The sequence below is a fragment of the Calonectris borealis genome, chromosome 2, assembly GCF_964195595.1.
Source record: "Calonectris borealis chromosome 2, bCalBor7.hap1.2, whole genome shotgun sequence".
NCBI classification, from domain to species: domain Eukaryota; kingdom Metazoa; phylum Chordata; class Aves; order Procellariiformes; family Procellariidae; genus Calonectris; species Calonectris borealis.
In genome coordinates, this window is record NC_134313.1 from 42784017 (window position 1) to 42809382 (window position 25366).

A 25366-nucleotide genomic window follows, 5' to 3' on the forward strand; every position below is an offset into this window, starting at 1 on the left:
GAAATGTTCGTAGCATCGTGGATCTGGGGAACAGTGATAATACTCTGTTGTGGGTTTTGGTTTCTTCGAGGGAGGAGGAGGAGGTAAGGAATCTATTTGTAAATGCATCTCAGTGTACCTAGCCTTTACTTCTGTCAAATATACTGTGTATATAGCTAAAAGAAGTGTAATCTTAAGACTGTCAGATGGACAGATGCAAGGTAGCATGGGCAACACTGTAGTTTGGTTTTTTGAGAAATTTATTTTACAACAGAATTTTTGTGTACGGGCTTTTTAATAATAGTGAGGTAATGCCTAGACATAGCTGTAGATACAAATCTATGCATAAATGAGGTAATTAAAATATGAATATGCATGTTCTGATTTCCTGAAGTACTGAGCTATAGTTTTACCTGCATTGTAATCACAGCTAATACCTACTTATATCTAATTATAGTTTAATACCTACTTACAAACATTTTCATATTATCACTCTATCATATCTAGTTACAGAGTTTAATACAGATAATATTTATGTACCTTACTATGTTGAATACATATTCCTTAGAAGCATTTATCCTGCTGGCACATTTACATAGGGAGCAAGTAATTTGCTTACCTATTGTAATTTTGTATTTTTCAGCAGTCATTTTCTTGTTTTACTTTAAAAAGTTTAATAAAAAAGGTGAAAATAGTTAACTTCAGATAATAACCATCAGGAATGTACTAGAAAAGCTAAAGTATTATCTGAAAGTTATTTTAGCAGCTACGCTGTCCTTATGCAGGAAAGTAGTTTTCTGACTGAGAATAAAAAATATAATTTAAGCATATACTTCACTTTAAGCACATGCTTAACTTAAAGCATGTGCTTAGTGACACTATGCCTGAAAGACTAACTCTTATCCTTACTGAAGATCATGGCAATATTCCCACTGTTTTCAGCAGGATCTGGTCCAAATGGGATATGCCAATAATAACAACCTTTCTACACTCAAAAGGCTATTCCCCTTGGTATTCAAATTGAATTGTGAATGCCGTTGCCCAAAAATGTATCAGACAATATTAGTGGGATGGATTATTCATTTATCGGACAATTATGTAACTGGGCAGGTTAGCTAGTGGCCACAATGCTGCATTTAAACAAGTGAAAAATATACTCCTGATCTAGGGAAAAGAAAAATGACATAATCAAACTGTGTTTTATTATGTTTATTGTAATGCAGGCTGTTATTCTTTCTTGTATGCCATAGACCTCACAATAGGCTTACTCCTTAAAGGGGAGAAAATTATTTGCCAATATACTATTTGTTTGGGGATTTTTTTTTACATTTTTTCACATTAGAAAAAGCCTAGCATCATCATTTTACTTACCTGGAGTCCTGGAGGAGAGATCTTTATACATACTTCTAAATTAATCTTTTGTTTGTGTTTTGTAGGCGACAAGGTGAGCCACCACTTGAAAATGGATTCCTCCCATACCTGGGCTGTGCCTTGCAGTTCAGTGCCAACCCCCTTGAATTCCTCAGAGAAAAGCAGAAGAAGCACGGCCACATATTCACTTGCCGAGTAGCGGGGAAATACATTCATTTCCTCACTGACCCTTTTTCATATCATGCATTGATACGCCAGGGAAAACACTTGGACTGGAAAAAGTTCCATTTTGCTGCTTCTGCCAAGGTACCACTTCAAAACTGGTTTTAATATCTAACATGCAAAGTATCTGCTGGCAGGACAGATGTAGCCAGTTAATCTCTATACTGAAATATCATTGGGTTCACATTTCTGCACTTCTATTGCACATTGGGATCTTTTTTTCCCTTTCCTTAATGGAAAGGAAATTTGCAGTGATTTGTATTGTCCAAGAATGACATTATTTAGTCAGGTAGTATCCCAAATTGCTGAAGTAGAAATGCAATTAGCACCATCTGCAAAATGATAACATAGCTTGCTGAAGTTGAAACCTTCTTCAAGAGGTGCTCATCATTATGGAAGATTTGGTCCTAGTGCCTTAAAAAAATGATGCAACACAGTAGGAGCTCAGTCAAACTCTTACTAAGTAAGCAAAAAGTCTCCTGTTGATGTCAATGGGAGTTGAATGAAGGTCTAGGTAACCATGTCCATTTATTTGTAAGCATCTATTTGAATCTATTTTCATTTGCCTACTTAACTGCTATGGTTCACTGAGAAAGTATCAGTTCTAGTATTAACAGCCCTTATTATGCTTCCCTCTACTAAGCTATGAAGTTATACTTTGGCTTTAATTTCTGTTAGACTTTATCATCAAGGTTATGGCAGGCCTTATTTATCATGCATCCAATTTATTTTGTGACAGGCTTTTGGGCACGGTAGCATTGACCCAGCAGAGGGAAACACCACTGAAAATTTTCATCAGACTTTCATTAGAACCCTTCAAGGTAATGCCCTAGATGCCCTCATTGAAGCAATGATGGAAAACCTACAATACGTCATGCTGCAGTCAAGAACATCTAAACTTCAGTCTAATGCCTGGGTGACAGAAGGACTTTATAAGTTCTGTTGCCAGGTGATGTTTGAGTCTGGCTTTTTAACACTTTTTGGTAAAGAATTTAATTCAAATCATGACAAAAATCTATCATCAAAGCAGGAAACTGAGAGAGCTCATATCCTAAATGCCCTTGAAAACTTCAAGGAATTTGATAGGATCTTTCCAGCCCTCGTGGCGGGGCTGCCTATCCACCTCTTCAAGAGTGCCCACAGCGCACGTGAGAAGCTGGGAGAGGCACTCCTCCACAAGAACCTCCTGAAGAGGGACAACCTCTCTGAGCTTGTCACCCTCCGCATGTTCCTGAATGACACTCTGTCAACCTTCGATGACATGGAAAAAGCGAAGACCCATGTGGCGGTGCTCTGGGCCTCGCAAGCCAACACCATTCCTGCCACGTTTTGGAGCTTGTTCTATCTTCTTAAGTAAGTCCCAATGCTTCTTGTTTCCAAACAAGAAAATTGTTGTCTTTCAGAAAACAGTTTGTTATTACAGGCAAATTCCACTGCTTGATACCTGATCAGTGTCAAAAAGCTTACTGATTACAACAGAAGTGGCATGTTGTTCCGGAATTCCACAGAAATCCCCTTCACTTGTCTGAGATCAAGTAGTGGTACCACAGACCAATTCTGTAGAAGTTTTTCAAAAAAAAACACTCCAGGACAATGCTACACTCTGTATTGAAGGATCCCAATATGATCAGACATTTTTAGACCTTCTCACTAGAGCAGGCAAAATGAGCTTTAACTTCATTATTGTTTTCTATACTTAATAGAAAATTGTTTATACATTGATAGATCCTACTGCGGCTGCAGCATAGACTGCAGCTGCTGAGCTTGTTACTCATGAGAGGAGTGCACAGTTCAGGTAATACTATTAAATGTCCATTTTAGAGTGGGCCTCTGTGGATTATAATCTACCTCAGCATGACTAACTCTTAAGTAGATATCTAAATTGCTGAGTTTTTATTTAGCCAGTGGCTTGCACCCTCATATCCACCTGCAAATGCTAATATCTGAGGTTCTTTAATACTTTTCATTCCAAGAATGCTTTGGCTTTAGGTCTTCTGGTCTTGGAGTCTTTTAACACCCTGATTGATTGTGCCTTCATCAAGACACTATTGCATCCTGTATTATTATCTATACGTATTTCACCATAGCTCATATATTCCATGTCTGTAAGAGTCTAGACAGTGAAGGATATTATGTGGACTTTTAGCGTTAGGAAGATTCTTTTCAGCTAGACAGAATATTGCCACATAATAGGACATCATCCAGGATAAGTGATGTTATAAAACTGATCTATGAACCTGTTCCTAAACCTTCTACCCGCAGTGGGGCTATTTCCTAATCTATAACTGATTGTTTTATTTGTTATTCTTGGCATTGCTTTTTAGTGACATTACTGTTTATTACCTGAGTTATGCACATCAGTTCTGTCCCACTTGTCATTGGAGATAGAATCAAATACTTGGGGTTCTTTTCCTTTTTTTGAAGCTATCGTACCTTTGCCAAGACATGAAAAAGTGTGGTTGCAGCATTTTGCTGCAACATTTTCATTTTGGAAGGTTGTACTTGTCAGCTAACAAACTAAATTTTAGTCAGGAAGAAAGTTAATGGCAAAACCCCTTTTTAAAGCATTCTTAAGTGTAAAATTATGTTATACTTCTGCTCTTTTGATCTTAGGAGTCCAGAAGCAATGAGAGCTGCTACCAAAGAAGTGCAAAGCATTTTGGAAAGTGCCGGAGAGAAGATCAGCTTAGATGGCAAACATATTTCCTTGAACCGAAAACAGCTGGATAATATGCCAGTACTAGGTATGATTATTTTATGCAGGAGTACCAGAAATCACCCCACAATTTTCATAGTCTTCTATTTGTTACCGTATAAATGCTTGCTATGGATTTACTACGGAATTAGCCAACAAACACTAGAACAAAACCCTATTATGTTCCTTAGCAATAGCCAACACAATCAGTCTTCCCAATGTCCCAGGTGGTACTGATAGTATCAAAATTCACATGAATAGCACTTTTTGGTGGGTAATGGCATGTCTCAATACTGCTACACAGCTACATAACGTAGTATTGGAGACCATGGATAATTCAGAACAATATTTTGTTTAGTAATGACTTTAGATCAAATAAAAGGGCGTTGCCAAATTTTATATCCCAATTCTTATGATGTGAAGCAATATCTTCTAATACCATTACTTTTATTTCTTCTTAATATTTTTCAAATTATAGGCACATTTTTCAAAAGTGTCCAAGTTACAGAGAGTTTTGAAAATGTCACCCTTTAACTACAGTTGCTTTTTTTTTTAAAAAAAAAATCAGCTTATATTGAAACAAGAAAACCCCAAGTTACTTTTTCTGAGTACTGGTTTCTATGCACCACCTTTTAAAGTTTCAGAAAATCCTGATCACTGCACTGTTTCTTTTTTTTTTTTGTTATGATGTTTCCAGTTTTGACTGGTATGTTCTTTATCTCAGAGTGAAAATGTGTCTCACTTTCAAAGATTCTGTTGCATCAACTCTAAGTATTTTTCTGGGGGAAAGCGGATTATGTTCTCGGTGTTATCTGCAAAGGAATAATAATGGTAAAAAGAAATGAGAAAGATACTTTCTTAGGTGTTTAGAAGGTTATTGTTAAAATATTTCTTCTAATAAATGCAGGATTTGATAATGGGTTTGAAATAGTTCAAAATGCATGACCTCCCCCAAGGACATACACATACTATTTCCATGGTAATCGTTCCTTTTCCTCTCCCTATAGACAGCATCATCAAGGAGGCAATGAGGCTATCGAGTGCATCCATGACTTTCCGAGTTGCCAAGGAGGATTTCACTTTGCACTTAGAGAATGATTTTTACAACATTCGCAGTGACGATATTGTAGCTATTTACCCTCAACTCTTGCATTTTGATCCAGAAATCTATGCTGATCCCATGGTAAGTATTTATCAAAGTGCATTAAACTCTGAGCTCTAGCAGAAGCTAACAGGCCTTTAAAAAGAGCATTTATCAGGGGTGCCCCCACAGCTGGTTTTCTATTGTACTCCAGTCTGTTCTTACACCTGGAGACGTAACAATAGGCAAGAAAAAGAAAAACGTCAGTGCAAGCACTATCTGCAAAACATGTTTTAGTGTAACCAAAAAGTATGCTGCCAGCCCAAGAGAGCCTTCTACTTACTGCCTTCCTCAGTGAGGAAAGATCACCATTATGGGGGGTTCGAGGGAGGACAAGGATAAGAATATTTTCCCAAAGGCACAGAATGAGAAATCTTCCAGTTCTGTTGCATGAACAAGGATGCAGGTTATAATCCTTATTTTAAGAGGTCAGAAAAGAAAAGGAGAGTTATCTGCAAAAAACCTGGGATCATGTCCCACATACCAGAGCTTCTCAAGGTCTACCCTCTCCAAACCAGCACCACGGGGCCTGGCGCTACTATACAACGCTTACTGCTAGAGGCTCTCCTTTTCCAGCCTGCATTTTGTGTCTTAATGGTATTAGCTAGTCTTTGGAGGTATTCAAATATCAAGTAACTCTTTTGTGGGTTTAATTACAGACATTCAAATATGATCGCTTTCTCAATGAGAACGGAGAAGAAAAGACTGACTTCTACCGCAACGGTCGCAAGTTGAAGTATTACTATATGCCATTTGGGACAGGCATAGCAAAATGCCCTGGCAGGTTATTTGCTGTCCATGAAATTAAACAATTTTTGACTTTGATTTTTTCATATTTTGAGATAGAGCTTGTGGACAATAATGTGCAATGTCCTTCTTTAGATCAATCCCGTGCAGGACTGGGTATTTTGCAACCAGCCAATGACATTGATTTCAGGTATAGACTGAAATGTCTATGAATATATATTTTTTATTATACATATAAACTATGTACTATATAAATGGACTACATAACATATACTTTATATACATTTTATGTATATATGCAAATGAAACGTTGCAAGTCTGGGGGAAAATCTGTATGAAGATGCTAATTCATCAGTTTACTGGAAAATGCGTAATGTGTATCATTACGGTACCAGCATGCAGTGGGTTTAATGCACTGTGTTGATACAAATGTTTACTCTTTTACCAACCGTTTTGAAATGCAAGTTAAGATTCTGAATTGTGCATGTACAGTAGTTCTTTTTTTTTTTTCTGTCAGCAAATAGTTTCCCAGAGTTAGTTAGAATTTAATCAGCTAATTCAAAATAATTGTCAAAATTCAACTACAGTTAAAACTTATTCTCTTTTATAATTGAAATGTTGGGGATGGTGGTTCTCCCCACAGGTGAAATAAAAATCTTATTGTATAAAGGCAGATTCGCAGTGGGGAGAGGAGAGTTTCCTGGGGAAGTACCTCTATGGTTTTATGAAAAACTAGAAAAAGACTTGAAGAAAATCTACAAAAATGTTCACGTTCTAGTGGAACTGCAAAACTTATATTATATTCACTGTAATATACTTCTTTTCAGAAAGTTGTAACTGTGTTAAAATAAATGATATTGGCTGAACCAAATGCATCTCTAGACTGTTTGTCATTTTAATGTCTTAACATTCTCAAAGATTTATGCCAAAGCCACCTAAGCCAGCTTTAAACTAGCCAGCTTAAACGCCAATATGGAGATAAATAAATAGCCACCATATATTCACCAGTAGTTCTGGTTAGATTTTGCACCATTCTCTGAACTCTGTATTTCCATAAGCCTCCATTGGTCATACTCCTTAGGTCTTCCTAGTCTAATTCCATTAAAGTTACCATGGGTATGCCCACACATTTCATTTTTAGTAGTGGCATGTCCGTAAGAACAATTGTTCCAGGGATAATATAATTTGGTTCTCTGTAACATCCCTGTCCTTTTCTGCTGCAAATGATGGATGGATGGATGGATGGATGGATGGATGTCACAAAAGTCCATTTTTTAATGAAACATCTTCAGGCTGAAAGAGATACTTTTCTTATCATCTGCCAAGTGAAAAGAACAAATAGACTTAAAATATAGTTGTTATCTTGTTTTTGTCCATAAGGACTTATGGTCTGACCTTTTGTCCTTGACTCAAAAGTAAGCCTCATCACAGAAGATGAGATACAGGACTACTAGATATTTTCTAATTTCACATTCTGGCAAGACCTCAGCCTAGCTGATAGAGCTCTTCCTAAACATGGAATTTTGGACAGAGTCCTAGAACTGCTTTAAACTATGGATCCGTTTCTCTTCTCACTATCCACTGTGCTAAATATTCAAAGGTAAATAAAAAGATTCTGTAGTGTGTGATTATTTATTACCTGTGTGTTGTCTTCGTAATTTTATTTAATCTTTTTTTCATTTTCAAAGGAGAACAGAGAACACGAATTTGTTGCTATTTGCAATACGTATAATATTAAACTATTATGTATAATGCAAGCAGTTTTGAATTCTTACTTTGGTTCTCTTGGGAAGGGAAGTATCCAGTCTTTAGGTACAGCTTGTTTTCATACTTCTGTCAATTAAATTTTTCTATGATTTATATAAATTATAAGTTGGCACTGACTCAGAGAACACATGAAAGCCTGACATTATCATAATTACATGTGCTCTGGCACATATTATTACCATTAGAGTATCTACTTTCCCTTTCTTAAACAAATCCTGCTTAAAACAACAGTTTTTGAGGGTAGCAAGGCTATGCAATGTTTTAAGCAAAATACCCTTCCTTGATGAAAAGGAATTCAACATAGAATTACAACAGCAGATAACAAAAGATAAGAAGACGACTGCTAAACTAATTCTAGGTTCCCTGGAAAATTAAACCTTCTTTTACATCCTCTTGTCTCCTTCTAACTGACTGCTACAGACTGCTCTGACTGTGGTTTAATGTTTTCTTTCAGCTCCCTTGGTTTACGAGAAATTGAAGTATTTAGTAGCTCCTAGAGCTGATCTGACTTTCAGCTACCCAAGGAATACCAACAGTAGAGAAGTGAGGGGAAGGTAAAAACACCACAGGATTCACCCCACAGGTTAAAATCAAGCTCTGAACATTGTGGGGAGGCTACTGACTTTATTGCCAAGTGTTGATGCTCTCAGAGACAGCACAGGAGATACAAAAGCCAGCATCTCCATGTTTGCCTTGACTGCTTGGCACTTCTTCCTCCTTCCCCTGCTGTGTGATAATCCCAGTCCACTGGAATTACGTTCTCAGGGCTTTGCTTGACTGGCCCGATCTCATTACCCACAGCCTTCCCCTCTGTACCGACAGCGTGTGCATTAGGTCAGATGCCTGTTTTCTTTCCTAGGACTCTGAAACCCACTCTTCCCTCAACTACTAATTCTTCCCCTTGTTATACTCCTTTTTCATTCTTTCTGGATACTTGCTACATGGGCAGATCTACAGAGGGTATTAGGAAAGATATTGGTGTGGTCTCTCTGGTCCTTCAATCCCCTCATAGGGACTTCAGCATTTTAACTAAAAGTTCAGCTAGGGGGAACCATGCCGCATTTTTCATTGCAGCAGACATATAGGGAAAAGCTTCAGTTTCTGTTTGAGGTTTACTTTTTCGTATTGTTTTTTTTCAGTGAGGATTAGATCAGTCTTTAATGTTCAGAATGTACCAGATAAATGCTACAAATACGTTAGGTTTTGTCTATAGCCTTCAGCCAATTTTGCACCAAGAAGATGAAGAGCAAGCAAATAAAAATTGTGAAGTTCTGTCAGGCTGGGCTGCTATTTACAAATTTATGTTTGGCTTTGAAGTCCATGCTAACATTGTTGACATTCTGGAACAAAAAATGCTTCATTGCAACTTGCATAAATCCCTACAAATTTCTAATGGAAATAATCTCAACTGATGCTCTTAAAAGTCTATTTGCAATTAAAATAACTATTTTTTTAAAAAAAATCATAATACATATTGATGTACATGATGAACAACTTTGCTTTAAAAATTATTTACTCCAATATGCAAAGTACAAAGTTTCTTTTTCAAAGAAATCTTAATAAATCCAAGTCCAATGGAAAAGAGATATACTCCTGCTAGGGCAGATATGACTAAGGAATGGCCAGAACTCCCGAACGTTCATGCAACACAACTATCTTGTAATAATAACAATACAGATCTGCATACTTTTAAATGGTCAGCTTCAGTACACCTCACATTGCTGTCCTGGAGAGCTAATTCAAAGCTTTCCTAACGGAGGCAGCAAGACTATTCCCAGTCTAACAAACCACAGCAGAGGCAGGCACGAGGGTCTGTATCCGTCCCACCCAAGTCCAATGCCTTAACTGCAGAGTCATTGTAAATTGGCAGAAACCAGCACTGTTGCCAGACCATAAACGGGGTCCTGCAGGGGTGGCTCAGGTGCTCCTGCCAAAACTCCTCCTGCAGGAGCGTGGCCCTCGCCACTCAGCCTCCCATCACTCCTCTGTTGCTGGGCTAGCAATTTTCCATGGACAGCTGAACCCATAACCTGTGGATTGATATTCAGTGCATAAAACAGCAGAGGCGACCAGCTCTTTTTGCCCAGTTCTGAACTCATGTAACTTAAGGAGTATATCAGCATGTCTTCAGAGGACTCTGCGAAGCAATCTCACTTTTTAATGTTAAGCTAGTGTTATGTAGCTGAAAAGATCCAGTATAACCTCCCGAGCACTCTTCCACTTTGTGACCAAAGACATACAGACGAACAATTTCAACAGTTTTGGATAGGGACTTCTTCTTTTTTTATATTGGGCTATATACAAGTATTTTGCTTTGCTGCCATGGCTGCTGATTTTCTAACCTCAGTTAAACCCCTGTTACCGGGGTCACATAGATGCAAGCGAGGGGAGAAAAGAGTACAAAGTCTGTGGCTCTATGCCTCAGCTAATGTAATCAAATACTTCAGCAATCGATAGTCATCTGCCTTGCCAGGGTCACAGACACATAAGGTTATAACAGGGCAATTCTCTTTGCTGCCTCTCCTAATAGCAGTACTTTTCTTAAGACAGGAGACCAAAAGAAGTAAGACTAAAAACCATAAGAGCAATTAGAAAAATATTGGGCAGATCCAGGCTGGTGGGAAGGAGGCAGCCTCTGCCATGGGTTGTGTGAGTATTTCACATTACATACTTGCTAGCTAAAATGCATAAAGACATATGGGCAGAAGGGGGGCAAAGACCTCACCCCCCAGGTGAGAACCCTAACCATTAGGTTAGCTCAGGCATTCACTCCTTTTCTCAGGGAATCTGTAGCCTGTTTTCTCTGAAAAATGGAACAGATTCAACAGGACGATTTCACATGACTCCTTGATGGTACCCTTATAGCTAAAGTGCTCTCTTAGCTGAGAAAAGATTCAATTTTGACATGGGATTGAAGTCCCTGAGGTAGAGGAGGGAACTGAGTCGGGTCTCTCCCACACCCCAGGGGATGATTCTAACCTTGTGGTTGTCCTGTAAAGGGTGAGTAAGAGTGAGGGGTACCTCCTGAGGGAGGCACAAGCACATTATAGATTAGGCACACCAAGGGGTTTAAGTGCTCAAGCTTTTTTGGACCCAGATGAGCTCTGCATGGGGCTAGCCAGGTGCCTCTGCACAGCGGATCTTGGGATTAGGAGCAAGACACAGGCAGCAGAGGAAAGCAGGTGGCTCATAACCCAGCAGATGGAGGCATTTTGGCTAAGCAGATGGAATCTAGGCACTGAAAATGTTTTACAGTTCTCAGGCTAAAAGAAATCTTTACCTCAGCGTGGAGTTCTTGGAGGTGACATGATGACCTTACTAATGAAACAAGACACCTTATCAGAAAACAAGACAGTTTTACATTTCTGAAACCATGCTGGCCATAGCTGTTGTTCACCAGCTGGGATTCATCCACAGAGAAACTACCCCAGATAAGCTTTTGCTGGATGTTAAGGGTCCTGTAAAACTACCCTGGGCAGAGTCATCTGCCTCCAGCAGGCTGAACCAGCTCCTTTCCAGCAACGTGAGCACGAAGCAGCAGCAGCCACACTTGGAGGCAGCAGTGGCAGGCTTGGGAGCAGGAGGATGCGGCGTGGAGGGGGCCCCTGTGAGCTGCAGCACACTGGTGATTTTCTCAAGGTGAAGGTTCAACCTGGAACTGCTTGACAGGATGAAGCTAAAACCATCCTAGCCAAATTTTAAAAGGAAAAAGCTGCCACTGCATTGTGTGGGGAGTCAATTTGCGAGGCTTGCTTTGAGGAGCTCCCCAATGGCAGAGGGAGAAGACCTTCTGGTCTATGGATCCTGATGGGCTGAGGCTCAAAGCTACGTGCAAAGTGCTGCTCTTCTCAGTCAAAACTACAGCACTGTGGACTCAAACAGAAGCAGAACTGTAGGCACCTAGTAACAGAGCTGCCACTAAGTTGAGGCAGCCGCTCTTCAACTTGTCAACAGTGGGTTTGGTGACTATGGTTTTGAACAAAGATTTTCAAGTCCTACCTAAAGCTCTTAAATTGTTTTTGGATTTTACTGTAGAAATATCAGGATAAACTGGTGTTTATAACAAGATCTTTCATGCACGTTTCTGAAGAAAAAAAAAAAAAGAGAAATCAAAAAGAGGAAAAGTCATGGGATATTTTTTCCTGAAAGCATGAAATAAATTTTAGTGATAACTATAACTTAGTTGTCAGTATGGTGCTTCAAAAGATATTGTTCATGGTCTTGGTGTAAATGCATAGCTGTAGCAGCGTAAAAAGGTATTTGCCATTTATGAACTGCACAGAGGGCTAAAGTCACATGTAGCAGCCTGAAGATAGGGCCAAGATCTTCTCTCATTTACACCACAATAAGGTCAACACAGTTAAGCAGCACACAGAGGGGGCTTGAACATAATTATGCATGCAGTCTGTCCCTCTTTAGGTAGCTGCATACAGGAGGTTTGGTGGTAAAAGCAGTCATTGCCTCATAATAACCTTAGAATTAAACAATAAAAAGGTTACATACTATTAAATGGACTGCTGTCAGTGTAAATACTCAGCTTGCTAACTCTTGTTGACTTTAATTTGTTTTCTGCCAAGACAGACAACACTGTGGGACACACTTCAATTCAAATGATCTTCAGTGGTGCACGTGTCATGAAAAGAGAGCGGTCACTTCAGAGCAGTTCAATATAGAGACACAGATTTTTTAAATTAAAAGTTCATTTTACATAATTCACAAATAAATAAGATTCTACAGACCGTACTTACCTTTTTAAAGATAACAGTAATTTCTGAAATTCATCTCATCAGATAGCAGGATCCCATAGAGATTTTGAAAGGTTAAAACACCTTGGCTGACTGAATCACTCTCGTTTTGAGAACTCTTCAAAGGAGTGGGTGAGGAGCCATGTAATTATTTCTCAGTAACGTTTGTGTAATAGTTGATTGGAAGGGGATTAGATGTCTCACAGCCTACAATAACTGCAAACTTGGGACATATAAACATCCACAAGGACATCGTTAAAGCCCATAGGCTGGAAAAGGTCAGGCTAGAGGTCTACTTGACCCTAGGTTTCTTCTGAATAATGCCCCACAGGTGCCGATGGAAGTACACAGGAGCATGGCAAGCACGAGTGGAGCTTCCTCGGGATCTGTCTAAGGCTCCTAAGTAATGGATTTGTGCTCAACCTACAAGTGCTCAGCACTTTTCAAGAACACGACTGGTTTTCTGTGAGGTTCTGGAGGGCTTTGGGAGGCCTCCGTCCTTGCGTCAGCTGCTGGAGAACACCCTGCGCGAAGTGCTTGCTGGCGGGAGCGCGGGGCCCAGTCCTTGCCACCCCTCCGACGTGCCTCTGCCAGCTGCACCGTGGCCAGTCTCACCTTTCACCCACTTTATAGGGAGATCGGTGCCAGCTCCCCTGTCTCTTCTCAGCCCGTGCTCCATACGGACGTCTGGCCTATATCGCACGGAGCGCCTCAAAAGGCAAATCAGAGCCTGCAAGAGAATTGTGGACAGGTATGAACGTTTGGTGCCTGCGGAAGCTTTGTCACTCACCACCAGCAGCCTGCACGACTGGTTTGAAGCACAGGGTGAGGAACATTGCCCAAAGGCTTGCATCGGCGGGCAAGAGGAGATCTGGGCCTTGCTGACCTGCCGTGACCTCAGCTCTGCTCCCTTCCTTAATGATAATTGCTCCTTATGCTGAGGGAAAGACTTCTGCTCTGCTTTACGCGACATTTCAGCTTGACTGCTCTGCCCAAGTAAGCAAAGCCTCAGGAAAGGCACTCAAGGAGGGGCTCTCTAAAAATACAATCTCCCCGTTGAACTGACTTATTTCATGGCTATTTTATTTCCCAGATGTAAGAACTTGGAACAAGGAATAATATCCTTATGAGGATTAAAAGCTGATGTTAAAAATGACAGGGGAAACCATTAATGATGCAAGCAACAGTCAATTATATGGGTTCTGTTAACTGTGCCTCATACTTTTGGTACCTTAGCTTCTTACAGGTATTTTTCAGACACAGCAAACCTACGTAAACAGACCAAAACAACTGCTGTCTATTGAAGTTGCGTGTCTGGACTTAGAAGAGATTCTCCTATGTCTGTAAAGAGACTATAGTCAAAGGACTTTTCCTGAAATCTGGTGATATGATAAAGCATTAGGAATTCTGCAGAATCTGCAGAAACCATAACAAGATGCTACGGGTGCCAGATACAGATATACAGAGGTATGCTCCACTGCAGAGCTATCTGCAGATGGCTGACATTAGGTTCCTAGTGGCGGCATTGCAATGCCAGAAGGTAGGCGCCTGGCTGCAATTCAGAAGACCCAAGCTAACTGCTGAGGCTCCTGGCGTGAGCAGAGCAGAGGCAAGGGCTGAAGGGCCAGCCCAATCTCACTTCAGGAGTGGTTTCTAAAGCTAAATAATGGCAGAAGTTACATGCTCATTCCTTGGCCTCCTTGCTAAGAACGTTTTTACTATTGTTGTTTATTATTGATATTATTTCCACACAGATTAGGACTTTGTAGTAAGAATCATACAAACACAGAACAAAACCACCATGCTTCTCCCAAGGAGGTCACAATCTAAGAAAAAGACAAGGTGAAAACCATCCATCTAGAGGAGAGCAAGTAACAACGGAGGCAGTGTTCCCAGCATGCCAGCTAGCGGTCTGAAGAGACCAACTTCAATGGTTAATGTCAAGTTTACCACTGACACTAAAGCATCTTGATCTGATCAGATCTAAAACATGAGAACTAGACAGTTAATACCAGATGACAGGCGAGGATTAAGCTATGAAGCTCCTCGAAAGTGAAAAAAGTTTATCTCTGGTGCTACAAAGGATGCAGGAGAAGGGATCACAGTGTACATAAATGACCTTTGCAGCAAAAATACTAATAGATGTAGTAGGAGAGGAGAGCACTAGAAAATTGCAACGGTGATAGAGAGCAAGAAGGGAGCACCTGGATGAATGTTTTGTTAGGAGGACAGCTAGGAAAGGCTGGATCTTAACAGCAGTTATGCAGAAGCCAAGAGGTAACATTTTAAGAAGAGGAACACCACTGACTGTGACAGAGATTGCTGATGGGTGACCGAGGATGAGGATGAGGTATTGGTTTTGAGACTTGACCTGGCTAAAGACATTGGGAAGAAGTACCACTTGAGTGAAACAGGTGTAAATTCAATTGATGGGAAGCCAGAACAGCACTTAAGCAGCACTCCAGACTGTGATTATAAATGGTGTGTTCAGCCAGCTATGAAGCAACAGAGAAAGGAACGTGGCACGATCACGACTGAAGTAAGCTTGCATTAACAAATTTTGGTAACAACAGAGCGAGGGAGAACAAAAGGTTAAGGGAAGGAGTGACAGACAGGGCGATTCTCAGGAGATATTATAGAATGGAGTCAGAAGAAGAAAGCGTGCTGGTTTAGTGGAAACCACGAGCCTCAATTTCCAGAGTAGACCTCAGACAGACACTATTCCAAACAGTTACTGCTGTAAATAAAATACAGCAGACTGAATCCACATGCATGTACTTATGCAAATATTTGCTACCACTCTGATCAAAGTTATTAGGTGATAATGTTCAGCCTTGGAAACTGGCCTTGAACAGCATTAAGGTGTTCCACTACTACAGCTGTTGCTAAAGATCAGTACACTAAACTGCACCGTCAATCAACCTTGAACCTTTGTGCAGAGGACTATCAGTAAAAATGTGCAGAAAATAATATATCTGGAGCCTGCCAAATAAAACACACATGCAGCTATCACAGCACTATAGAACCATTATTACAATTTATGTATTGTCAAAAACATGCTGGGCAAAAAGAAGTAACTAAGGAAATAGGAAAATATCTTAGATTAGATATAAGGAAGAAATTTTTTACAATGAGGGTGGCGAAACACTGGCACAGGTTGCCCAGAGAGGTGGTAGATGCCCCATCCCTGGAAACATTCAAGGTCAGGTTGGACAGGGCTCTGAGCAACCTGATCTAGTTGAAGATGTCCCTGCCCATGGCAGGGGGGTTGGACTAGATGACCTTTAAAGGTCCCTTCCAACCTAAACTGTTCTACGATTCACTGCTTGTTATGTTTATCTGGGCAGTAATTTCCCAGGCAGGTGTTTTTCATAATTTTACAGCCTTTACTTTAAGTTCCTAGCTTCAGTGTAATATAGATTTTTGCGATGAATATATGGTGAGCATACAAGAAAGAAAGAGGGGAAAAAAATTGGGTGCCACATATATAGATGAAAATAATTTATGGTATAGTCTGAAAAATAAAATATTAAATTGTGCCACCAAAGACTATAGGAAAATAATATAAAAAAAAGTTTAAAGTCCTATTTTGAGATTGACAGAGTCAGCTCACAGATTAAGAAACTTATCCGTAGGTGTCCATATGTGAACCAGGTTTCTAAACTCCTAATATAGCCAGTGGAGATCTGCTCAGCACAAGCAGACATCTGAACACCAGCAGCTGCCAAAGCATAGGTGTCTACTTTAGGGTAAACCAAATAAATCTCTAAACTGAAATGACGGCACTTACAAGGGGTTTGACTCACTTTCCACACACAAGTATCTTGAGCCATTTGAAATGCCTTGTGTATCCCTTGTAATCTCTAGGCTCACTTCATACAGGCATGTGGATCCCATAAGGCAAGTGTCAAATCTGTCAACTTCATGATGTCTTAAGAGACCAAAAGGCTTCTGGGATCTGACTGTGGGGTGGCAGCCCAATCAAGCCCTAAACCTCCACTGACCAGAAAGGGAGCTGTGCGCCTTGCTCACACGTAAATGTATACAGGTAGATACCTACGTTTAAGTTTCCTAGTCTTTGAAATTAAATCCATTCTCAGAGTTTTGAGGACTGCCAAAGAAATGCAGGCTTTGAATTTAGTTTTGGTCATCGGCTTTTAAAACAGATTTAGACTTCTACAAGAACAATAGCTATTGATCATGTAAAATAATAAACCTGCCCTGGAGACTTTTTGCTCTCAATTACCCTCTGAAAGGAGATCTTGGAGAGACAGTGTTCTTGGTTTAGGCATCGTATCATGTAATTTATGCATAAGCCACGGGAGTCAAGATTGCACAGATCTGGCAAAACTCTTTGGCCAACAACTTTTGTGGAAAAAAAATGCAAATTGTAGTCAATCAAAACAGTTATATATGGTTTGTATTTCCTGAATCGCTTGGATGGGAAATAAGCAAATTAATTCTTTCCTTTCACTGAATTCAAAATGACACAGTTCTGGTGTTCTTCTCATTTAAAAAGCCCTTACATTTCAAAATTACTTCAAGTTAAAGGATAAAAAGATGGAAAGCATAACACTTTGTTTCATTTGATCTATATTGGCTGTCACAATGTTTTGGTTTGCTGAAGATTCTGATATATTTTACTTAGGTCAGATCTGCTAAATGGCTATCATCCAACTCTTTCTGAAATGAATTATTTTCATAGCTTCCCTAGTAACTAAAACTTCTGCTTTTTCCATTTTAAGAATAGAACTGTTAACTTTCTCCTACCATGCATTCATATATTGAAATCTATGTAGACTCATATAGCATTTTCTTTTGAAAATATTTACCAGCCACTTCTTTGGACTTCTTACACAGTAGAAGTTCCCCAAGACACGTGGCATTGGTTTGCTTCCAGTCTTGTCAACATCAGTAGGAACTTAATCTAAAACGTCCATCATAGGAAGAGAAACCAATGTGTACTGCTCTTGAAAGTCTCCTCTATAACTTTACTATAAGGGCAGAAAGTGGCTTTGTATATTTCTATTAGCTTGAAATCACAGAAGAGATATATCAGGGCAGATCCCAAGAATTATTTCCTATCTATTGCTGTATGGACAAATATGGATCCATCAAACTACAGAGATGTTCCCATGTGCTGACATTAAATTTTGGTATGCAGCATCTCATGACTATCACAGCCATACTGTTCAAATCAGTTGGTGAGATGTACGCTGCACAAACCCTTCGTAAAAGTTCAGATGCAGAGTTGCATCTTTTTTGTTTACTTTAAAATATAACAGAGAAAACCTATCCAAATTCCCAGTCAGAAATCAAAGACACTGACTGTCATTTTATAATACTACTTTTTTTGTTTTGTTTGCTGTTTATTCTGATAAGCTTCTACATATTTATGTTTGATGCTGTAGATGTTTCTTATAAACATGAGAATTTTATTAATTTGCTTGTTTTATATAAAGCAACTCACTCTCCTCCTCTCAGGAGGAAAAAAGAGCCTGTCTCGCTAGGCTCATTGGTGTAAGTCAAATCTACCTCCATCATTACTTCCCCCCCAAACCTCAGAAAGCAACTACATCAATCATATCATTCAAAGGAATAATTTTAAAGAAACCTGAAGACACCTGGAAAACCTTCTGGGTAAGAACTACATTCTACCCTAAATGACAATTTCACTAATATAAAGTTGAAAACTGAATCGTTTTCCAAAAACTTATAGAGTCACGATTCTGTGGGTAAAGATTATGTTTTAGTCTTTGGGGTCTTTCCCTTTCCCAACAGTTATTCCCATCATTTGTGAAATAAGGTATACCAAGTCCTTGATCTAATTGTCACTGGTGGCAATGGTCCCAACAGGTCCACAAACCTCCATCTTTTCATTTGACATGTGCATCACATCTGTCTTTTTCCTCAGCCAGGGAATTCACAGAATCATGAATAGTTTGGGTTGGAAGGGACCTTTAAAGGTCACCTAGTCCAATCCCCCTGCAATGAGCAGGGACATCTTCAACTAGATCAGGTTGCTCAGAGCCCCGTCCAACCTGACCTTGAATGTTTCCAGGGATGGGGCATCTACCACCTCTCTGGGCAACCTGTTCCAGTGTTTCACCACCTTCATTGTAAAAAATTTCTTCCTTATACCTAGTCTGAATCTACCCTCTTTTAGTTTAAAACCATTACCCCTTGTCCTGTCGCAACAGGCCCTACTAAAAAGTCTGTCCCCATCTTTCTTATAAGCCCCCTTTAAGTACTGAAACGCTGCAATAAGGTCTCCCTGGAGCCTTCTCTTCTCTAGGCTGAACAACCCCAACCCTCTCAGCCTTTCTTCATAGGGGAGGTGTTCCATCCCTCTGATCATTTTTGTGGCCTTCCTCTGGACCCGCTCCAACAGGTCCATGTCTTTCCTGTGCTGAGGGCTCCAGAGCTGGACGCAGTACTCCAGGTGGGGTCTCACCAGAGCAGAGTAGAGGGGCAGAATCACCTCCCTCGACCTGCTGCCCACGCTTCTTTTGATGCAGCCCAGGATACGGTTGGCTTTCTGGGCTGCGAGCGCACATTGCCGGCTCATGTCCAGCTTTTCATCCACCAGTACCCCCAAGTCCTACTCCACAGGGCTGCTCTCAATCCCTTCATCCCCCAGCCTGTATTGATTCTGGGGGTTGCCCCGACCCAGGTGCAGGACTTTGCACTTGGCCTTGTTAAACCTCATGAGGTTCACATGGGCCCACTTCTTGAGCTTGTCCAGGTCCCTCTGGTTGGCATCCCTTCCCTCAGGCATGTCAACCGCACCACTCAGCTTCGTGTCATCTGCAAACTTGCTGAGGGTGCACTCGATCCCGCTATGTCATTGATGAAGTTATTAAACAGTACTCGTCCCAATACAGACCCCTGAGGGACACCACTCATCACTGATCTCCATCTGGACATTGAGCCATTGACCACTAGTCTCTGGATGTGGCCATCCAACCAATACCTTATCCACCAAACAGTCCACCCATCAAATCCTTCTCTCTCCAATTTAGAGAGAAGGATGTTGTGGGAGACCATGTCAAAGGCCTTACAAAAGTCCAAATAGATGACATCCATAGCTCTTCCCTTGTCCACCGACGTAGTCACTCCATCATAGAAGGCCACTAGGTTGGTCAGGCAAGACTTGCCCTTGGTGAACCCTAATTCATTACCTGTACTCCATGTTTCCCACCTGCAACTCCACAGATTTCCTGTACTACCATGGGTTTAAATGCGACATGATCTGTTTGTCCCTTACTAAGTCAGGAGAGTAGGGTGAAAGAACCCTAGGGTACAGATGAACAAGAGGTAGCTTTCAATCTAAATTATTCCCTGATTTATCCCTCCTTTTTTAGCCCAGCCTTGGTACTGCAGCAGGGAAGGGAAAGCTTCAAGGGACTGATGCAGTGTGCTCATAGGAAGAGGTTCATAAGCAGAGTCACCATTTGCTGCTGGAGCTTTTGTTTGTTTTCCTTTTAACTTCCTCATCTAGAAAACCCCATCGGCTCACAGAACAAGAACAAACTCCTGCTGACTTCTGCAGCAATCCAGTCTGACTCTTCTGTTTTAGGAAACAGAGGAACAAGAAAAAAACAAGAGAAGAAACAACAGAAAGGGGAAGTTCCCCCCTAGGCTGCAATATATGCACGGGTTGATAGAACAGCTGCAATGACAGCTAAAATCCCATTACTGGGATGAAACTATGAGAGATGGCAATACTGCCAAAGTGCTCTGAACTTAGGTTAAAGATGATAATCGTCCACTTAGTCAAAAATGGTGAGGAAAGAGAGAGGAATGTTCTAGCATGCAAAAGACAGAAAAGCAATGGGGAAAAAAGAAGTCCATAATAATGTATTGCGGTGAGAACCAGCCACCATTCCCTCTCATGCTAACCACGGTCCTTTGTTGTTACCGTTCACTTCTTATATCCACTATGGTATTTCACTAGAAAGATCCCCTGTGTTCACAGTATTTTAGCTCACTGAGTAAGGGAATAGGCTCATGCTTCCAGTGCAAATCTTGCCTTTTACTCTATTTACAGATTAAAGGACCAGAGTAGGGCTGAGAAACATCCAGATACCAATACCTTCAGAGTAGTGGCAACAGAGGAGCAACACAAAAGAGATTCAAGATCTTTAATATGAAAAATTTAACTTAGCTATGGCAAAAAAAGGAAGTGCAAAGAGTGTAGAAAGCAGAATCCATTAGTGACATTTGCATCAAACGTGACAATCTTCCACTACTGAGTTAAGGAAGAGTTGTTTTCCTTTCTTCCACTTTAATACATATCTTCCAAATGATTTCTTAAATATGCACAAAAATCTGGCTCTCAGAAAGAAGGCGAATCCTTGGGATACAAACTATTATGATCTATCCTCAAAAAAGTAATTTTTCAGCAGAAAAGAAACTGCTACATGATCAGCCTAATTAGCCACCCAAGCAACTCATTACTCAAGCAGAAGCATTAGCTGCAGAAGACCAAATAAAATGGATGAGGTGCAACATAATAGATGAGACCCTGAGAGTACAGAATGAAAATATGTTGTTGAAGACCCCCTCCATTTCAGTGACAAGTGCTCAGGCAGGCAAGAATACAAGAAAAACCATGGCATTTATGAAAGAAGGGCAGCTACCTGCATGGGAAGTGTAGACTGCAAGCTCTGTGGGTGCTATGATAACTTGAGTAAGAAAGCAGTGTCTTTTATTGTCACATCTGTTGAAGCTTTTCTAGCAGAAATACCTGATAGAGATTACAATCTGTTCCTCCCTCAGAATGACAAGATAAAGAAAGGAGAAAAAAATCTCCCCCTAATCATTTGCTATGACCAACTTGCATTGTGTTTGTAATCAACTGCTTTATGTAAGGGCAAACCAGAAAGGAAAACTGGGCTCTACTAATATTAGCAGCTGCTTCTCAATTGCTTAACTAACATTCAGGTCTGGCTTTCAAATCTCCAATATACTCAGGCTTCTTCTTAAAGCCTAACACTTTCTTCCTGTTATGAAGTACAAGTTATTGGCAGAATCTACATCCATATTTCACTGAGGGAATTTAGACAAAATACTTACCACATCCTGAACAAACCATAATATAGTTCATTCTTGAAGATTAGTCTGATTTCATCAGACCAGCAGCTTTGGCAACCCCTGCTTGGTTTCATCTATAAAATCCTAATCCAAATAGATTTTTCCTATCTGATAGTACAGATTTTTTTATCCTGTCTTGCAGGAATTAAAATATCCTTATAATTGTAGACAAGCTCTCTATAACAATGCTACCGCTACTACACAAAATTTCAAGTTCTTCTGAATATATTACAAAAATCCATATTATTGACTATCACATTATTACTCTATGGAAAAGAGACTGATTTGTTAATCTAAGAGCAGACTTAAACGAGTCTATTAGCAAAATGTAGTTTTTTCCATAATAAAAATATCACAATACTGTAACAGCATTCAACAAATACTTAGTTACTGTGCTTGTACAAAGACAGCAGCACTATCTGAGCTTGCATATGCTACTATTCTAAGAAAATTCATAAAATCAAATCGTAGTTGTTGGTGGCCTTGGCCATGAGTAAAGGCTATTTGGAAATCACTAACTCCAGGTCACCTCTACCTTCTCTGCTTGCGCAGTCGATTGGGTAATAAAGCCTATACAGACAACTAAGGCAAACAGACCTTGCCAGGTTGACATGTTCTGACTTTTTATGGGATCAGCTAAACTGCCACTTCAAAAGAGAAAGAAAGAGAAAACAAATATTTTTCTCTTCCATACATTTTCTCTACACTAAAGCTACAGGTTATATCCATCAATGCATCAACTTGGTGATCCATGGGACCGATACTGCAGTATCAGTCAAGGCACTAGGAGCTAGAATTTGTTCAGGTCCTAGGAGCTAGAATTGGAGAAACCAGTAACATAGTCATTAAACTGATTTTTTTATTGTTTCAAAGTTTTACTGCAGTAGGGCATAAAGATTTCAACTAGAACTAGGCAGCCACTATTCTTAGGAATTGCAGACATACTGAGAGACGTGGCACCAGCCACAAAAAGCTTAGGATCTAAGCATTAAACCTAAAGTTAATTATTCTCACATGTGCCTACAGGCAGACCAATAGTCTCCAAGGAGTTGCTTAGGGAGACAGGCATTAAGCATTGCAGGCTCAAGCCTCTGATACAGAACTTAAAGAGACTTTCTGTATATGAGATAATGTTTAGCTGAGCAAAAAACAGGTAAGAACTGCTGTGTGGAAGAGGTCAGTGCAGGTTAGAGGAGAAACACGGAGTATCAAAGTTCTTCCAAAATCCTTTCAAGGTTCTAGTTTTCTCACATTTATTTGCTGATCCACACCTTTATCATACGTGCAACCTAAGCTTGCTCTCTTAATTTCTTAACCATGAGATACTACAAAACCCCCACAACAACCAGACAGAACTCTATTCCAAAGGCTGAGCTCTGCAACAACAGGAATATGAAAAGCACTAGCTAAGTAAACCTCATATATTAGTAAAAGTCCCTTGGGAGGGGTGTCAAAGAATTGTCAGATTTAAATGTGAAACATCAAAACACCGGAGAACTCTGTGTGGCCTGGAATACACAATGACTAACCAAACTTTATTTGCTAATAAACCAAGCAAAAAATAATAATAATAATTAAAAAAAAAATTCTTGTCATAGTGAAGTGTGGACCTGAGGAAGGAGAGCTGTCCTCATGAGAACTCCACAGGGCTGGGGTCCTTGGGCAGAAATTATCTGCCAGCACCATAAGCTTACCAGAAGGGATACAGGGAAGACATCAAAATTTTGATGGTATAATTTGTTTTATTTGGGGCACATGTATTAAAACCAGTTAAATAGAAATAGGACAAGTGCAATGTTTATAAGTGACATGGTGAGAAGATAAGGCAATCCAAACTTGCTTAATGTACTCAGGTTAAGTGTTAGTTTAGTGTGTCTTGGGGTCTTACGCTGAAGAAACTGGATGAAGAAAGGTATTGAGGGAAAGGGGAAGACTTCAGATCTGCCTTTTGTAACAGACTCTTGCAAAGTACAACAATTGTCTGTAAGAACTGATATACTGCAGGCACTATTCTACTGAACAGGAATGACCAGCAGAGACAACAACCAGTAGATAGTCAGGAATGAAGGAAAACAGATGTCAGAAGCTCAGCAGCCTCGAGTACCAGCTTTGATCCAGCTAACAGCCTCTCACAGACAGTGCCTATTGCAGCTGGGATGTGTTACAGGTTACCACTAAACAAGGATCCTCTCCTGCCTACACTTGCTGAGTGTGGTTGTTCTGCCTCCGAGGGCCAAATTGCCTCCAGGTTTGCCAGACTGACACATCCACCTGTCCCCACTCCTCTGTTCATTCAGCTCCATTCATTTAAGTAATTGCTTTAGAGAGGGGGAAGTATGGATCATGGAGACATTCCAGACAGAAACCTGGAAGCTGAATTGCACTACATTTTCAAAAAAAAAAAAAACAAAACCCTTTGAAATTTAACTCTTTCGTCAGCAAATAAGAATGACTCTGCTAACATCAACACCTTAAATCACCACACTGCAAAGAATCTTTCATTTCCGATTTTCCCTCGTCCATGTGACAGGCCTGGTTAATGTACAATGGGCAAAATAGAAATGTTCAGGGAATCTCCCTTAGGCATATCCCTAATAATAGGGCTTAGTCCTCCATTAAGGGTTGTGGCTGATGCCAGATTTATCTGTTAAGTCTAGCTGAAAGCTAGAATGTTTCCAGGCCTTTGAGTTTTATTTTTGATTCTACCACTGTGGATTGTTAGCCTCTATCTTAAAACCAGCTTGCAGTACAGTAAGGTCAGGAATAGTTAGCTCTCTCCTTGCAAGCCAATTGCAGTTTATTTTTACCATTTTCACAAAGAGCAGAGGGAAGAGCACCTTCAAAACAACTAAAATCAAGTTAGAACAGCCACTTTCCCTTTTTGATGGATGAAAAGATAAACCTTAAATATGCATATACGACTCAGTGGTACATCTGAACCTTCCCAGTGTTGGGATTTAAGATAGGATTCATGTTCACTTTTTCCTCTGAACAGATCCTTTTAAGGTCTAATTGTCTGATCTCTCCAGATGAACCATTCACTTAGACCAAATCCTGGCTTACAATATTTTGAGTGGTGACCAAGGTTACCAAGCAATTCCAACTGTGTCTAAGACCTGTGTCTGTTTCCAGGAAAAATAGTGTTTAGGAAGACTCCTTAGAAAACCAAGAGAATTATTGGACTATAAGAGCAGGAGCAAATCATTTAGTGAAAAACATTTTAATATAACCATTTGCCAATATCCACTTATGCTCCCTCTTCTGCTTTCGATGATTCCTTTTAGACTACAGGATTTGGGGACTGCTAGGGGAACTAGAACTGCATTAATAAAAATATGCAGGAATATCATTTTACAGTTAAAAGAGTTGAAAGAATACATGTGACATATTCAAAACAAGAGAACCAATATGAAAAAGTGATAAATAAAAAAGTGGAAACTAGTATTCACGTGTATCAAGGTACTCATTCATGGACAAAAAGTGGTAGCACTATTCTGCATTCAGAGCCAAAATCTTCTCCATTGAAAATTTCTCAATTTCTTTTAACAAGAACCAGCTTGCTAAGAGAAGAAGAATTCAAATGCAAGTAGAAATAAATACATA

The 25366-nt window shown here is 40.0% G+C and overlaps 2 protein-coding genes across 2 annotated transcripts in view; one reads left to right on the forward strand and one right to left on the reverse strand.

Annotated features, from left to right (window-relative positions):
* Positions 1-3: 3 nt before the first annotated feature.
* CYP7A1 (cytochrome P450 family 7 subfamily A member 1) lies at positions 4-7615 on the forward strand. The gene is made up of 6 exons (XM_075141805.1): positions 4-83; positions 1416-1656; positions 2312-2925; positions 4186-4316; positions 5275-5450; positions 6068-7615. Exons 1-6 carry the CDS (start codon positions 4-6, stop codon positions 6365-6367), a joined length of 1542 nt encoding a protein of 513 aa, XP_074997906.1. The 3' UTR covers positions 6368-7615.
* Positions 7616-13374: 5759 nt separating this feature from the next.
* UBXN2B (UBX domain protein 2B) overlaps positions 13375-25366 on the reverse strand; it is a 32182-nt gene continuing 20190 nt past the window's right edge. The window contains exon 9 of the mRNA XM_075141808.1: positions 13375-13397. Coding sequence (XP_074997909.1) covers positions 13391-13397 — 7 coding nt within the window. The 3' untranslated portion in view covers positions 13375-13390. The remainder of the gene's footprint in view (positions 13398-25366) is intronic.